The 17,105-nt window shown below is 32.4% G+C and overlaps 1 protein-coding gene across 2 annotated transcripts in view; it reads left to right on the top strand.

The window, feature by feature from the left end:
* The window catches only part of LOC129222166 (3'-5' ssDNA/RNA exonuclease TatD-like), a 35,337-nt gene extending 25,016 nt beyond the window's left edge, over positions 1–10,321 (top strand). Inside the window, exon 6 of one of the 2 annotated variants that reach the window (XM_054856624.1) lies at positions 9,977–10,321. In XM_054856624.1, the coding sequence (XP_054712599.1) occupies positions 9,977–10,299 (323 nt within the window). In that variant the 3' untranslated portion in view covers positions 10,300–10,321. Of the gene's footprint in view, positions 1–3,846; positions 3,963–9,976 lie in introns of those variants that run through there. The other variant, XM_054856625.1, reaches the window with a different exon arrangement.
* Positions 10,322–17,105: the final 6,784 nt, after the last annotated feature.

Below are 17,105 nucleotides of genomic sequence, written 5' to 3'. Positions count from 1 at the left end.
ACCGTTTGCCTATAACCCATCCTGATATACATGAAGAATTCATGAGAGGACAATTTGCACCCCAACAAACCTATTTTCACAAACACGAATTTGACCAAGTAATTGAGCAAACTTTCAACAGAGATACTAAAGCAAAGGGTGGATTAGTTTGGTTCACCTTATATAAAGGGCCAGTCAAAAGATGGGTTCTTGCACATCACTTTAAGGTAGCAATACACCATGAGCATAAGGAAACTGCAGCAACTCTGCAAAAAGGACGAATAAAAGAATTAGATTTGAATAAAATTCAAACTGATAGACCAATAGTTGAAACTGTCAAGGAAACCATAACAACAATATGCAATCCATTTGCTTTATCTTATAGTAGTTTAATACGTTTGAAAAATGGTAGAATTACAAATAATGAAGTAAAAGAAAATTTGTCAAATGCTGAAAATATTGGTGAAGAAGCACATAAAGATTTTTTAAAGAATCGTTTAGAATAAAAAAAAAAGGAAGTGTATTTAGCAAAATTAAAAAATTAAAGGTAGACTTTCTCTTCACAACCAATACAGTCACTGGCCAACATCAAAATAAAGAGGGGGGGATGTTAATATAGTGTCAAAATTGTCATTAATGAGTCGAGCTGAAGATTTAGATTTGAGACAAGTTTTCATACATTTATCACCCATACCACCTGCACTAGGAAACAGTGGTGGCAGTATGAATAGCTGTGTTTTTATATAATTGATGGCTTTTTCTCATTCGCCAAATTTAAAATGTTCAGAAACATTCAAAGAGTTGGCCATAGAAATTTTAAAAATAGTTTTATGCTTCGCAAATAAATTTAATTCATCAAGAGTTTATTTTGTCATAGACTGGTACTCAGATACAAGCGTTTTGAAAGAAAAAAAAAAGATCTAACTTTTCGGAATTTAAGAATTTCAAAATTATGAAAGAAAAACAGAAAAAACTTACTGAGTTTAATAAATTTCTCTCGAGTGGGAACAACAAAAATGAATTAGTGAATTTATTGTTCATGTTTTGGTCAAATTCTTCTGAAACTGCTCTCTTACTTGGCCAAAAACATCTGTATGTAATAAGATGTTTTTGGAACAATTAAGAATGCCATGTTATATCAGGCTCTGACACAAATATTCCAAAAATAGTTTCTGTTCCAGAATTTATACAGATCAGGCTTTTGTGTACTCAGCTGATACACAAAAGCTTTTGCATGCTAAACATGCTGCAGACTTCACTGATGTTCTAATTTATAGCTCTGATACAGATATACTTGTTCTGGCAGTTTCAAAGTTTTTACCCTTAAACAGAAATACAACTTTATACAGAGTGGAAGCTTCAATAATAGTATAATTAATATTGATACCTTTTCAACCATTATAACTAAAGCTAATTATAACTATAAAAAACACAACAATCGTTATAGCTATAAAAAAAATACATTTGACGCTTTGACAGGCTGTGATTCTGTGAGCTCTTTCAAAGAAAAGGGCAAAATCAAAGCATACAAAATACTTCAGTCAAGTTCTCAATATCTTGAAACATTTTAAGAATTAGGGAAGTATATGGCATGTTCAAAAATGAGACATGGTCCTTTTAGAAAATTTCATTTGTTATCTGTATGGTACCCAAATTGCTCCTCCATCAACGAAGTAAGATATGTTGCATTTACATTCAAGTTGGATTCCTGTATTCCACCAAACACAAATTCCTTGGAGCTGCATTTTAAAAGAGTCAACTATCCGGCTGCCATTTGGAAATGCTGTTTGGATCCTATTATATCTGCACCAAAACCTGATTAATATGGCTGGGAGACTAAGAATGGGAGTTTCAACATTAATTGTTCATCTCTTTCCCAGAAAACTTTTTGAACCCACTCATGCAGAAAACCCCAGTGCTCTTCAAATATTTGCTCATGTGAAAAATTACGAGTGCAGTGCAATAACATGTGCAACTGCTCTGTAAACTCAAAATTCATCTGCATCAATGTGATGTTGAAGAGCATTTGCAGCACTTCAGTGAAGACACGTTTGAAGATTTTTTTTCTGTCTATGAGACTTGCATTAGATGTAGCCGTGAGTCTTGATGACGGTCTGTGCAATGTTCTACCGATGAAGGCAATACTCCCATTCTCCTTTGGTTAGCACGAGGGTTGGCAAAAACCCGGGTTTTTTTTTAAAAAGCCCATGGACCCAGGGTTTTTTGGGTTTTTTAAATAAAACCCAAAAAACCCAAGCTGGATTTTTTAAAAGAAATGTGGGTTTTTTGTCTTTTTTTAGGAAAAATGTGGGGTACTTGTAGCATATTGCAGCGTAAGTATATGGACAAAGCACAAAAATTGTCTTGGGGTAAAAAAAGTTGGGAAATTCAGTGTTTTCTAAAGAAAAGTACATAAGACGACAAAACCCAAGAATGGGGAAGTTTCAGATTTTTTAGTTTCCATGATTGCCAACAGTTAAGGCAAAGTTACTTCTCGAGTGATAAAATCTATTGTTCGTTTTTAATTACTACATTTTTTTTTTTTTTTTTTTTTTGCATTTTACTTTATTGTATTTCGTTTTCTTATGCAAAACTACTGTAGAACCTCAAGTAGTTTAAATCCCTTTTTACTGAATTCCAGCTTAATCAAGACATTTCTTTGATTTTTATGTTGCCTGTTTTTCTATTTCTGTGTACGGAGTAATATTAAATTTTTTCGTAAGATAATGAAAATACTGTACATCCTATTCTGGTTTTTGTCCGACCGTTTGTAAAACCTGCTAATTTCTGAAAAATATATCTGGTTTATTCGAGATTTGTGACGTGTTGGTTGGCACAAAATAATTCACATGAAAGTCTTTTAGCTAGAGTAGTTTCCTCTGTACAATCTACAAATCAGGGGTGATTGTGTTCCGGTATTTTACCAAATTTCCGGTATTTTCGGACGTATTTCCGGTATTTTTATGTCCGAAAATACCGGAATTATGTTTTTTTTTTAATGCTTTTATCTCCCTACCTCCGCAATTTTTTCAAATTATATAATACTCATCAAATATACCTGTAAGAGTCTTAAGATGGACACCTAACCCTTAAGATGGACAAATAAATGTCAAGATAATTTGTATAACACCAGCTCAGAAGTAACTTTGTAACCCATTAAATATTTAATCACATGTACACACAATATTTTGACTCAGAACTATTTAATGCTATGGCAAAGGTGCACTTAAGTAATAAGGGTCAAAGATTACCCCCCCCCCCCCCCCCGGTCTCGCTTTGAAACTTTCAGGTATTTTTTGATGAACTCACAATCACCCCTGACAAATATCGAGAAAATCAGATGTAACAGAACTTAAACAAGATAATTTGAGTTATTTATTGACCAGTTTAAAAAAAAAGTAAAATATATTTATTTAAAATCTTTGAAGTATTTTTTTAATGCCGTTAAGAGTTAAGAAATACTATTAAAGTTCAAAATTCATTTTTTATGTCCATTGTTTGTTGTGAAGAACAAATAAAAAAGTTTAAATTGTGAAAGTATTTAAATTAATTAATTTCTTTATAAACTTCTCGGAAAATTAAAAAAAAAAAACCGAAAGTGGGCTAAATAATGGGTTTTTTTTAAATGGGTTTTTTCAAAAAAACCCATTGGGTCCAATCCGGCCAACCCTGGTTAGCACTTATAGCTGACAGGCTCAGTGTCAGCTGCATAAATTCGGTAGACTCTCCCTTCTTTCCTGTTGATCTTCACGTCTCTGTGATGTTTGATTCTTAACCTCACTAACAATGGTTTCTGTGATGATTCCTTTTGCATTTTTATTTTACAAAGCTGGTGTTTCGATGGAATTATTTTTTCTCTTTATTTAGATTTGGTTATTGCATTAGCATCTGCAAGAGTAATGGTGTAGTTCTCAAAATTTAGAATTCTGGTTTCTTTGGCTAATTTATCTGCATTTTATTGCCTGCAATATTAACATGTGTGCAGGGGTAGAAGTGACCAACTTGTCACATAAAGAACATTTTCCACAAAAAATATAGGACAAATATAGGACATATTATATGAATAATTTTGCTATGAAAAAAGAAATAATACATATCATATATTATTTAGTTATTCTTATCAATGATTTTGTTTTAATAAAAACTTCAAACAAAATTATAACTTACATCTGAAATGAATTTCCAGTAGTTGAAAGAATAATTTTTGAAAAAACAGTGTACTTTACTGACTAAATAACTAAACAAAATTTGAACAAAGATATTTTTTATTTTTTCTTCCTCACTCACGACCCAAGTACTAATTCCACTCTTCTTTGATTTTATATCTAAACTGAACCCTTTACCACTTGTATTAAGAACAAACAGAGCTTGAGAAGGATCCTTCTAACGTTTTTCAGAGTTTTCTTTATGCTTGAATGTTTTAGCATGCAGATTCAATTGCGAAAATCCACTATTGCTTATGAGCACTGAACAGTTGCAAAAATGGCAAAAAGCGGAAAGGTCTTTTCCTTTAGTGCACCATGCACCACAATTTGTACAATTAATGTCCTCCTGGTTCAACCACTCTACACGAAATTTTGTTAAGCAATGCAATTTCGCCATTATAATTCCACTTATTTTAACAAACTACATTTAAACATCATAAGGAACTAACATTCCACGATCAGAAAATGCACTGAACACAAAATATACAAAATATACCAATGAGAACCATGATGGAAAACAAAACGAACAGCTGTTGCCCCCCCCCCTCTGAAACACAAAATTCTAAAACCAACTACAGATTTAGTTCTTGAAACTCCACCCACTACAGAATGACGTCACATTGCTGTAGCCAATGAGAGAAAATGCCTGTCATAGGATTTAGTCAGTTGAGTTTTTTAATTTGAAATTCGTTTGTGCATGTACTTTCAGCGAAAAATCAGATGTCAGAGTTTATTTACTATTCCTTTTCAAAGATACATTGGTTAAAAGACAGGAATATAGGAAATATAGGACGTTTTCGAAAAATATAGGAAATATAGGACGATTTTGATGCTTTTTTTTTGAAAATATAGGAAATATAGGATATATAGGATTACTGTATATAGACTATAGGTATTCACCGAAGAGTACAGGTTTTGTTCATCATGAAGATTTCAGTAGATTACTTGGGTGATTGAAGAGTCTCCATTTAATAATTCTTGGAACATTTGAAAACTACAGGACTACTAAAATTTACTTTCTGACACAGAAAAGTTATTTTTTTCATTTAAATGCATTATGAAAAGTGGTTAGTATTTTTTAAAAATTCTGTTATTGTTTTATCTTATATTAACATTATGACTTATGTGTGAATATAGGAAATCAAAGCTGTTTATACTCTGAGAATGACTAAGATTTATAAATATTTTACAGCAGACCCTCGTTTTAAGCAGGGGTTATGTTCCACGGAAAGGCGGCATAAATCAAAACTGCGCTAATTAAGACTTAATAGTAATTTTAAAATAGGGGCTAGGTTCCATAGACAAAAAAAACTTCATTCTACTGATGACTAATTTTATTATATATATACAAAATTAAGCAAACAGAATTTCAAATATTAAACAAATTATAAATAATTAATGATGATAAAAAAGCAAACAGCTATTAAGTAGGAAAAGGTAAGAGAGGAAAAGATAAAGTGTGAATCCAGAGCTCATCAGTCTTGGAGGATTCATTAAATATGGTCAAAAGACCAAAATTTTAACTATGAGCTAAAAAAGAATGTTTAAGCTCCAGTACATGCAATATACAGTAACAATGGGCAAAAGCACCACTTGCTAAACTAAAAACAATAAACTAGAGCTCAAACCTAAAACTAAAAGCAGGGGGTTTCGCCTCGACTAATTAGGAAAACAAGTTCAGATAATTAGCCATCCACGGGACATCACCTGCCTATGACAAAATTGTCTTACCTTGAAATCCACGTAAACACAGCCAAGTCCATTATTCAACCTGATAAAGTTCATTCCAGTTGTCAACGAAACAATAAAATAAAGATAAAAACATATCCAGAAAAACAATCCATAGACATACCGAGTCTCCTGTTTCCCACGTGTAAAAATTCATCCACCCCGGTGATTCATAAAAAATGTTTTGTCACTATTGTATCATACATTTACACAGTTAAACAGTTTCAAAAGAAGAGCGAAATGCTTATCGAAGGCTATACTTAAGCAAATATTTTCAACTAGATTTTTAGGTTAAGTTATTTTTAAAAAGTAAGTTTTTTAGTACTGAAATTTCTTGCTTAAATGCAGAAATGGTATTGCAAATTCTTTTTATTCTGATAGCTTGCAAAACAATAATGCCAATAAAAACCTTTTTACTTAAGCAGGAGGAAAAATCTTGTAAGCTCTTAACTGTGAAATTGAATTCGCGTCTTTTATCATAGATGGTAGTTGAACAATTTGAGTCAATTTGTATGTTGATATCCTGGAAATTAAAGCTATTTTGATTAGAACTAGTCTTTTTGAGGGTTAATGAACTATGATAAATAGTTTTGCTAAGTTCAGAAAAATTAGGAAAATTTATACACAAAAGGTCATTGATGTATCTGCAACAAAGAGGTGTAGAGGAAGGATTGTCAATTAAATATTTTCTCTCATAATATAAAAGAAAAAGGTTGGCTAATGTAAAGCTAAAATTAGCTCCCATTGCAATGCCATTAATTTGTAGAAAACATGAATTACCATTTTTGAAAAAATTATTGAAAATACAAAATTTAAAAAGACCAAGAAAAAACAATTCATTAAAATCAAGGGAATCCTTGACCGAATTAAAAAGTTCTGACACAGAGGAAAAAAGTTCAATGAGTGGGATATTGGTGAAGAGGTTTTCAAAATCAAAAGTTTCTAAGCTATTTATATCAAGCATATTAAATAAATTGATCACTTCAACACTATTATTAACAATCCAAAACCAATTCATTTGTTGAAGTTTAAGTTGTTCTAGAATTTTTTTGTGAAACTGTTCGAGCTTTACACTCAGATTTTTTCCAATGGTGTTGGTGGCAGAGCATATAAAACGAAATCCAACAGGTGTTTTATGAAATTTTGGAATTGCATATAAGTAAGGTAAGTTAACAGAATCAGGACGTGGCAATTTAAAAAGTTTGTAAGCAGCAGCAAATTTTTTTGATAATGGAGGATTCATTAAGTTTGGAGGAAACATAAGTGGTGGTTTTTTCTAGTTCATTTTTCAAAATATTGGCATATAATTTTTTGAAGCAGATAGAGTAATTAGAACTGGCTTTATCAACAACTGTAAAGACAAAGGCCTTTTTAAACTCATTAATGGCATTATTTTCATCAGCAGAGAGATGGAAGTATGAAGATTCTGTGTTGACAATATCACGTAAACGTGATTTCAATTCAATTAAAAAGTGGTGTCTATATTCAAGAAATGCATTAAGTGGAACATTAAAACTATAGGAGATTTTTCTTAAAAAATATTCAAGTTCAAATGTAAGCTTATTATAAGCTTTCAGGAAATGAATACAAAAATTAGGCCGATATTTAGTACCCAAACTAAAAAGTTTAATGAGTTTTTTGTTTTGTAAAAAATTTAAATCACCGGTCAGAATATGACCATGATCAGAGTTGAAGAAGATGGAATTAGAGAAATTAGCACAATTGCAATCAAAGTTTAGCAAGTGGTGCTTTTGCCCATTGTTACTCTATATTGCATGTACTGGAGTGAAGCCGCCTGGCTTCAGGGGGAAAAACTAATTTTCCAGCAGTGGACTGTATATTGAGAATGTTGACTGCATTGATGAGTCGTGGTTAAAACAACAAACAATTAAATTTATTTACAATTAGAGTATGAGCATAATATTAAAGTAAGACTAGGATACGCATGTATCCTTGCAAGGGATTGGTAGCGAGAGCCCTATGGCTGCATCCGCTACAACGTTGGACGTGCATCTCCGAGGGGTGGTTTCCCACGCTCCTCTCACAATGGGGGCTTTAGGGTTGCTTGGCGATGAAAAGAGCCAAGACCCCAAGCGTTGCTCCTTATCGCTCGGGGGCCCGCGCAGAGGCGGTAACATGGAGCTTAAACATTCTCTTTTAGTTCATAGTTAAAATTTTGGTCTTTTGACCATATTTAATGAATCCTCCACGGCTGATGAGCTCTGGATTCACACTTTATCTTTTGCTCTCTTATCTTTTCCTGCTTAATAGCTGTTTGCTTTTTTATCATCATTAATTATTTATAATTTGTTTAATATTTGAAATTCTGTTTGCTTAATTTTATATTTACTTGGCTTTTTAGTTTTGCTGCGTTGTGCATCTATGGGCTCTTGGTGTGGTCTTTTCAATATTTTTCACTTTTATTATTATTATAATTATTATATATATATATATATATATATATATGAACAACATGCATTAAAAAACATAAATTAATTTAGCGTTTATAAAAAGAAGCTGGGCATGATAGTCTTTTGGCAGGCATTAAGAATTTTTCTCAGTAGTTCTTTGCAGGGCATTAACGCATCCATGAGCACTTGCGTTATTTCTATGACAGGATCTCCCTTCATTAACAAATCAGAAAGATCATTTGCTATTGTCAAGAAATGGCTCAAAATTTTCTATGTGAACGTTTTGGGATGTGTGTCATCGATGTCGGTATCCTCGTTGGTTTCGTCCTCCTCTGTCACTACTAAATGCTCTTCTTCCAGTGAGTTCTGAACTGTGTGAGTTTCATAACTTTACTTCTGGAAAGAGCTCTGGAACCAATCACATAAAATATCTCCAGTTGCCCAAGCTTGATTATTAGCATGCCAAAATCCCAGTTCATTACGTGTATTCTGCAATCTTTAGGAGTTCGGATTTCGAAAGAGGGGAAAATTTTATTTGTTTGCATTACCGTATCCGAGTAAAACCAAAACTCATCCGCGTAATTTGTGCTTTTTTTAAACGTGTTTTTCTTACTTTACTGTTCAGCACAAAGGTATTTATTTATCTAGTGTCTACTGTATTAACTAAATAGTAGTAACTATGTTTGCGCTTATAAAGTTTTTGTACAATATTGAACTGCACTGCCAAATTGCAAAATGCTCCTCAAAACCACCCTAAAGGGTTCTCAATTAGTTTGCATTCCTGCAGTCGATTTAAATTTTGCCTTTTTGCACATGGTATTCATTTATGCTATAGTCCTATATTTTAAATTTAATAATATTAAAATTTATATTTTTGTTTATCCCAATACTAATTTGTTGCTGAGATCTCCAGGAACCAGATATAAATCCTATAATGCATAAAATATCAAAATCTTATGATTTACAACAAACCCAAAGAAGATGCTGTAGTTGGAGAAAAAATAAGGTGCTTTAAAGTTAAGTGCTTCTTTTTGATTTTCGTTTGGAGTGAGATCTCACGAATGCTGTGTTTTTCTTATTATTAGTATTTCCCCTCACACCAAAAAGGGGGGAGGGTGCTTTCCGGTAAAAGGGCACTTTAATTCTACTAAAAAGGTACTATATGCAAACAAAATCCAATAGTTTCCAAATAGTTTTTTTTTTTTTTTTAGTTACTATTGTATTTTTCAAAAATATACCTTAATGGAATAGAACCTTTAATGTTTAGTTTAAAAGATTATGTTAAAAACACAGAAAATTCAAATTTCTATTAAAATCAAATTATAAGAAACATAAGGAAAATACATTTCAAGGCCAAAAAAAAAAAACTTGCCTTTGTGATGATGCTTTGTCAAAACTTCAGAGAAGCAAGAAGAGAGCATTGAGAAACGCAAAAAGAGGGCAACTTGCATGGAACATTAACATAGAAAGGGTTGGGCACAGCGCCCTCCTGAAAAGGCCTAAGGGAAACACTAATAATTATTGTTCTTTATCTGCCCATGATTTCAACATGTGACTTTTCTTAAAATGCTGCAAAAATATTGATTAGTTGAAAGCTATTACTTTATTATATTTAATAAAATAAGCATAGTAACCAAATAACATTCTTCATAGGTTCAATTTGGAAAGATAAATCAGAAGATGGGTTGAAAAAGATTTTAGAAGATCGGTTAATTCCCCTGGATCATTTACTTGTTGAAAGTGATGCTCCATTTATGTATCCAAATACAAGAGCAAGCCAAATACCTACTAATATCAAAGAAAAACTGACAGAAAAATCTCTCAGTTTTTTGCAAAGATACTGTACGTTTCAGAGAAACGAGCCTTGTTCTTTGCCAGTCTGCATCGAAATGATTGCAGAATATTACAAAATGAAACCAGAAGAGTTAGCCTTACAGACAACTTATAGTGCTTTAAAACTTTTTGGCTTGGATTAAATACTTGTCCTTTAAAAATCAAAAATTTCTGCCAAATGTTTTTGAGATCTATATTTTTAGATTATAGTACATATGAATTATTAATGAGATATTTAATATTTTATAATATTTATTACTTGTTGCTAGAATGTTTGTTACGTTTAGTATTTTAGTGCCTTATGATGAGCATTTTTTTAGTGCTGTCATTGTTATGCAACTACATTTTTACTGAGATAAATGCGACCTTATCCATGATTTACCTAATATTCAAAGTAGAGTAAAACCTCATTTATCTGGCCCCTGTTTATTCACATCAAATTTGTAGAGTTTTAACCCGGATCTAGTCGCATCTCTTTATATTACGTCAGTGCTTGCGTTTTGGTCTTTTCCACACCCTAGCGATCCATGAGAAGGAAAAGAATTTTGAATGATTTCTTTTCGTGCTTGCTTCAGTTAATAGAAAAGATACCATATAAAGGGTGTCCCAAAATTAACGCAAGATTTGAATTTGCCACAATTTTTGCTGTGAATTGTTGGCAGCCACGGAAAAAGAACAATTTGACAGCTGGGAGTTTAGGGTTAGTAAAAATGAAGTGTTATGCTATTATACAGCCAGCGAAACAATTCAATCACTGCATGAGGAATTTCCTGTTCGTGTACTCTCTCATTTCGGTGATATGAATTGTACCCTAGATCATGTGATTTTACATCATTAGACTTCTCCATATGGGGTTATTTGAAGTCAAACGTCTATGTCAGCAATCCCACAACCACCTGCGCATTACCTAATTGCGATATCGAGCGCCAATAACAGTAAATTGCTTGACCCGCCGAAACTTTCATTATTTTTCAAATAATTGTTCGATAATGAAAACGCATTATAGAATCGAAAACGCTCCATTTGTAATAACCCTAGACCCTTAGATGCCAAATTGTTCTTTTTTCAAGATTGCCCACAATTTATTGCAAAAATGGGGGCAAATTCAAATTTTGCGTTAATTTTGGGACACCCTTTACAATACAAAAGTATGCAACAAACAACAATGCTTACAGCATATGCTAAAAGTAACTGTCAGGGACCTGACTAGGTTATCTCACTACCGGTTTAAATGACCGACATACATTTCCGAAAGCTGTGCAACCTTGAAATACCAAAAGAAACTCTCAGAATTCTGTGTGAAGGTTGAGGAGTTACTGAAGGTCAGCTACACTGATGTGCCTCACTATCAATACTAGGTTGAGTCAAAAGTTTTTTCCTATTTTTGCGTACAAAAGTACTTCTCGACATCACCTATTTACGTGCCCCAGTTGGTGGAGATGTCGATGGATGGTACTTTGAGAAGGACCAAGTTCTGCTGATAATGCTCGGGTGCTAGAACTCGGCTGATGTTGGATTGCTTCCAGCAAAACTTCGCTATGGACAACAGATGGCCATCCAGATCTTGGTTTCTCTTCAAGGGTCGTATCACCTTCCTTAAAATGTTTAAACCAATTTTGAGCCGTGCACTCATTCACAGAACCTGGACCTTCAACATCACTCATTTCTTTTGCCGCCGCCCTTGCATTAAGACCTTTTTTTCAGAGGAAACGTAAGATAACATGAATTGCTAGCTTATCATCCACCATTTCAAGAGACTGCAACGTCTACACAAGTACGAGAAATTACAGCAACTGATAAGAATTATCAAGGTCAAACTCGGCTCTACCATTTTAGATCAACTGCTCAGGAACTGTAATTTGCATATGTTACATTCAGGCTGTCCAATACAGGACAGGGGAAAATAGGAAAAACTTTTTACTCAACCTGGTATAAGAGGTGGTGGGATAGAGCAAAATATATGACAATGGGCGGAGAATAGACGCAACTACCTAACAGGTTTTGAAAAATAATAATTTTGAATTATGATAGCAAGAACAGAACTATAAGTTCCCAAAATTCACTTTTTATTTTGATTAAATGTGCAACTCCTGCATAGATTGTTCTATAAAATAATAGTAATCTAACAAACAGCATGCCATACTTGTAGCCTCAATCTAACACCACTGCAGCTGAACTATAAATGATACTAAATTTGCAATGTACGTGGCAGAACAGATGCCTGAGCTGCAGAACAATGCCGTTCAAATGTGAGAGGAAAATTCAGACAAATTTTCTGAGGAAAATTCTACAGATTTCTTTGAAGCTTCTGCAGAAACTGCAGATTTTCTGCAAACATCTTGCAACTCAAGATAGAATTATGCACAAATTCTGCAAATTTCTTTAAATTAGAAAAAAATCTAAAATTCTCGGAAACGATACGTACCAACGGCGGAAAGTTTGCGAGAAATGTTGAATTCGATAAGTCATCTGCAGGAACATTAGATTTACTTTGAACTTAAAGAAATCTGCAGCAGAATTTGCAAAATTCTATCTTCTTCACCACTGCAATTTCCTCCATAAACGTATGTTTTGGAAACATGCCAACATTGAAACATGCCCTTCGCAGAAAATTGCGTGTCGCTTGAAATTTCAATCCTTTTGCATCCTGAAAATCTTTTATTGTTTAGAAAGTTTTGAAACGTTTTTTTTTGCATGCAACCCTAGCTCGATTCATTTTATTTATTTTAGCAATTTATTTATTTGGTTAACCTTTCTTTATTTGCTCCTTCGTGCCATGTAAAATTAACCGAAAAAAACGTAATGTGACACTTAGGTTCGGATTTTCATAAAATTTTGTATTTTTGCTCTTTCTATGCATTTTAGAAAGCACATAAAATATTTTTGGAGAATCTCAATCAGTTTAAGTTTCACAGAAATGCATATCAACAGTGAAGCTTTAAAAACTGGGGAAAAAAAAAACTACTGTATGAAACAATTTTGATTTAGGGTTCCTGATTTGTGGAAAAGGTCACGTTGGTTGCTTGTGTATGCAATGCTTGAAAAACTAGCAGAACAATTTTGGTCAAATGATTTTACGTTGCAGAACATCGTCAAGTATTCTGCTTTGGGGCTCATTACTCATATTACCCGGACTTTCCTTTTTCCGGATTGCCTTTGATCCCAGTTGATCCAGATAAACGAGGTTGTACTGTTTTGTATGAATGAGAATGTTGCATTTTTGTAATAACTTACTCCCGGTAAATGAAGTTATTTAAAATGTATATTTTTACTATCATGTTAGAGATTACAGTCAAAGGCAAAAATATTTACAATGAATATCATTCAGATTAACATTTATAAAATTATGTATGGGTATTTATTTTTAATGTAATGTTTTGTTCTTATTAAAGCTATTACTTTTGATTAAATATAAGCACCTATAACTTTTTAAAAGGTTTGTTTTAATGCATGTAAAAAATGTTTTATCTATTTTTTATCTGTGATAGTAATTGCAAAATTTAGCAGCTGATATATTAACATACTCCTTTAGCATAAAAAGATCTTTGTTTTGTATTGATTCTTTAATCAATCTCTGGTGGGAAAAATTCAATTTAATACATGCATTTATTTATTATGTTTAGAAAAAATGTTGGCACTCCGTATTTTTGTTATTACCAACTAGTTATTACACCATTATTTAAACCTTCTTCTTTTTTAATGACTTTTTCTCTCTAATAACAGTTTCAAAAATATATATCTTTCACAACTTATATTGTTTCATATAACTGGTGCTGTATGTCATGGGTGGGTTTTTAGGGTTCAAACCTTCTCCAAAGTTTTTCAATACTGTTTTAAAAAATGCTTTTCTTTAAAAAATTTTTATTACTGTAACTGTTTTTTCAATTGCCTTTGAAAAATGAAATTATTATTATAAAAAATTGTACCAACTCGGTGCTCTCTGTATCTAGTATTAATTATTGTTGTAGTTATTGCAAACATTTTTTTCCTCTCTAATGGGGCTGTGGTAGAGGCAGTGCCTTTTGCAGACCTAGTTTGATCCCCCAGCATAGCAATCCCCTACTAGATGGAGGCACCTGGGCTCGATTTGATGCGAAAAGAAACGGCACTAGGAATTCGATTCTGCCAAGAGATACTCCATGCCAAACAAGTGCACGAGCGATCTTTTACATGCCTCATAATCATACGACATGGACACTGTCAATTTTCTGCATCTTTAAAATCCACAGACACAAGCCAGGACCGAATCTGCGCTTTTGGGCGTAAGAGACCAGCATCTAACCACTACACCACTCTGTCGGCTTATTGAAAACATCATTCATTTCTTACAAAACAATAAGGATTCAAATTTTGAAAACCTGTCTATGACATTATCGAAACTTATAAGTATTTTATTTCTATAAATGCTCATTAAATCTAGACCATCCAGACAATAGCTTCCTATTGAATTCTTTAAGTATGTTAAATTTTTTAACAGTTAACAGTTGAAGTGCAATGGGGAAGGACAATCAAAGTCAATTTTTCTAAAAAAAACTCTGGTTAACCAATGGAAACACGTAGATTATTACAGACAGCATTTAAGAGAAATATTATTCAGGCAAGAATCATCACAGTGAGAGTGTTTTAACTGGGAAGAACTAAGCTAACTCAGAAAAGATTCGAGGTTTTAAGCTTAAAAATGCACTGAGGAAAATATGTGTATGGTGAATTACGATCATTCTTCCCCATGACCCTTCAGTTCATTTTCACCTTTCTTTCTAGTGTTGTAAATTATTGTTACACTGCTCTTATTAATGATATTACAACATTTGTTCATAGTACATGGTGAAACAGTTAATTTTTTATAATTGCTGCATTTTTTGTATAACATTATGGAACCTAGTTTTGGAACAAGCATGATTTTGTTCCTAATTTGAAAAATGATAATTTCGGTATTCCAGTCTGAAGAAAAAAAGTACTGAGAAACATAGTTGTATTTTTGGCCTAGTATTGTAATCACTAATAATCATATTAAAGATGCATCTGACATGAATGTTCATTTTAACAATGTTCAGTTAAACCAAATTTAAATTATTCTCATGAGAGCAATACTGCCACGCTAAGCACAAAATTCATGTCTAAACTTTTTACCAAAATCGAGCTACTGTCAGGAGGTGGTTCTTTATGACATGTTTTATGGTTATTTGTCAGTGATTTTTTTTTTTTTAAAGAATGAAAAAATGGAATCTGAATCAAATATATGAAGGAGTAAAACTTTAGAGAGCAATTTCTCATTTTGAGCTCAGCTGCAGATACGACTTTTGTGCTTAGCATGACAAAATAGAGGTCAGACCATATAATGCTATTTTGTGACAATATTTTTTTGTATTCATATTAAACGTATGTAAATTGTTCTGATGCCTGTATGTTTCAAAGACGGGAATTATATTTTCAAAAATAATTGAAGAAAATTTGTCTAACTGTCATAATTTGCATTTTGCTAACATAGATTAAATAATCTCAGTTTTAAAATGTATAATACATTTTTTTAAGCAAAAGAAAATAAAGTAATCTTTTTTAGAAACATCTTTTCTGTTTTTTAATGCATATTTTACTGCTTTTAAATGAAAAAGAAGCAGAGTAGAAATTCTTAGACCCAAAACGATTGCATCAAAATCTGTCAAGCACACTCTATCTCTCATTAATTTCAATACATCCCTTTAAAAAAAAAAAATTAATAAAATTCATCAAAAACATAAGTCTCAAGAAGTAGTCTGAAGTTAATGCAAAACTATAACTTTTAGAACATGGAGTAATCAATTAAATTAAATATTTCGAAACGGAAAAAAAGAATGAATAATAATAAATGGTTCAAAACAATGATCCTTGATTAGGAAAAAAATTGAATTTGTTTCTCGGCAATCAAAGCTATCTTTTGCTCCCCTCAGTTTTAATGGAAAAGTATTTTTTGTAAATACTAAAATGATAATGTAAACATTTAGTGCAATTGCTAGGTTTATTCTGAAATGTTGTTCAGAAAAGTGATTCTTTTTTTTTTTTTAATTTGAGCTTGATTTTTTTTATTTATTTATTCAACCATGCTTTTTCAGCCCCAAAGTAAGTACATATAATTTTGTGCACATAAGAATATTTTGAAAACTTCTTTTAAAATGAAAACGCACAGCACTAATAGTGCGACATCGATGGCAAAACATCAATGTTAGAAATTAAAACATCGATGGTATTGATATATCGACCAAAAAACATTGATCTTTTTATTAATATATAACATACATTTTTGAGTATACTACACTAATTTAAGCAATACAAAAGAATATGTACCCGACGAATATATTGAAAATACTGAATCTCAAACCATGAATATAATTTAATAAGAATCAATTCGCAACATCTTGGTATTATAGGACAAAAACTGATAATATAAGACAAGTGCTGATTAATACAAACTAGTTATAGTAATAGGGAAATATTTTCAAACTAAATGAAACTAAAAGTAAATTTACATCAAAAAAGAATCTAAGAAAAAATGTATCATAGCACTTACCGTCAGTTGAATGATGTGAAAACGTTATGTTAATTACAGTCGACTCTCGATATCTCGACTTCGCTGAACTCGAATTTCCGCTTATGTCGAAGTTTTTGGATGGTCCCAAACTTCTGCTAATGTTCTTAATGGGGTTTTTTTTCGTTAACTCGAAGTTCACTCCGCTTATCTCGAAGTTTGAGACAGACATCTCTTAACATTTATTGTCCTGATTATCAGTAGCGAAACCAACTTGACCGTAAAATGACGGAGAAAATTCTGCTATTTTCACCACCTGCTCCCTTTTGTTAGGGCTTTGAAGACGGGGGCGTAATTGACAGGTCGCCACCTCTTTTGACGAGAGAAAGAGCTAAAATGCACTCGTTCACGCGTTGCTTGTTCACGCTTCGATAAGTTCTTTTCAGT

Source organism: Uloborus diversus, chromosome 5 (assembly GCF_026930045.1).
Source record: "Uloborus diversus isolate 005 chromosome 5, Udiv.v.3.1, whole genome shotgun sequence".
Lineage (NCBI taxonomy): Eukaryota > Metazoa > Arthropoda > Arachnida > Araneae > Uloboridae > Uloborus > Uloborus diversus.
The sequence above is the reverse complement of the archived record's forward strand: the minus strand, read 5'-3'. Positions and strand labels throughout refer to the sequence as shown.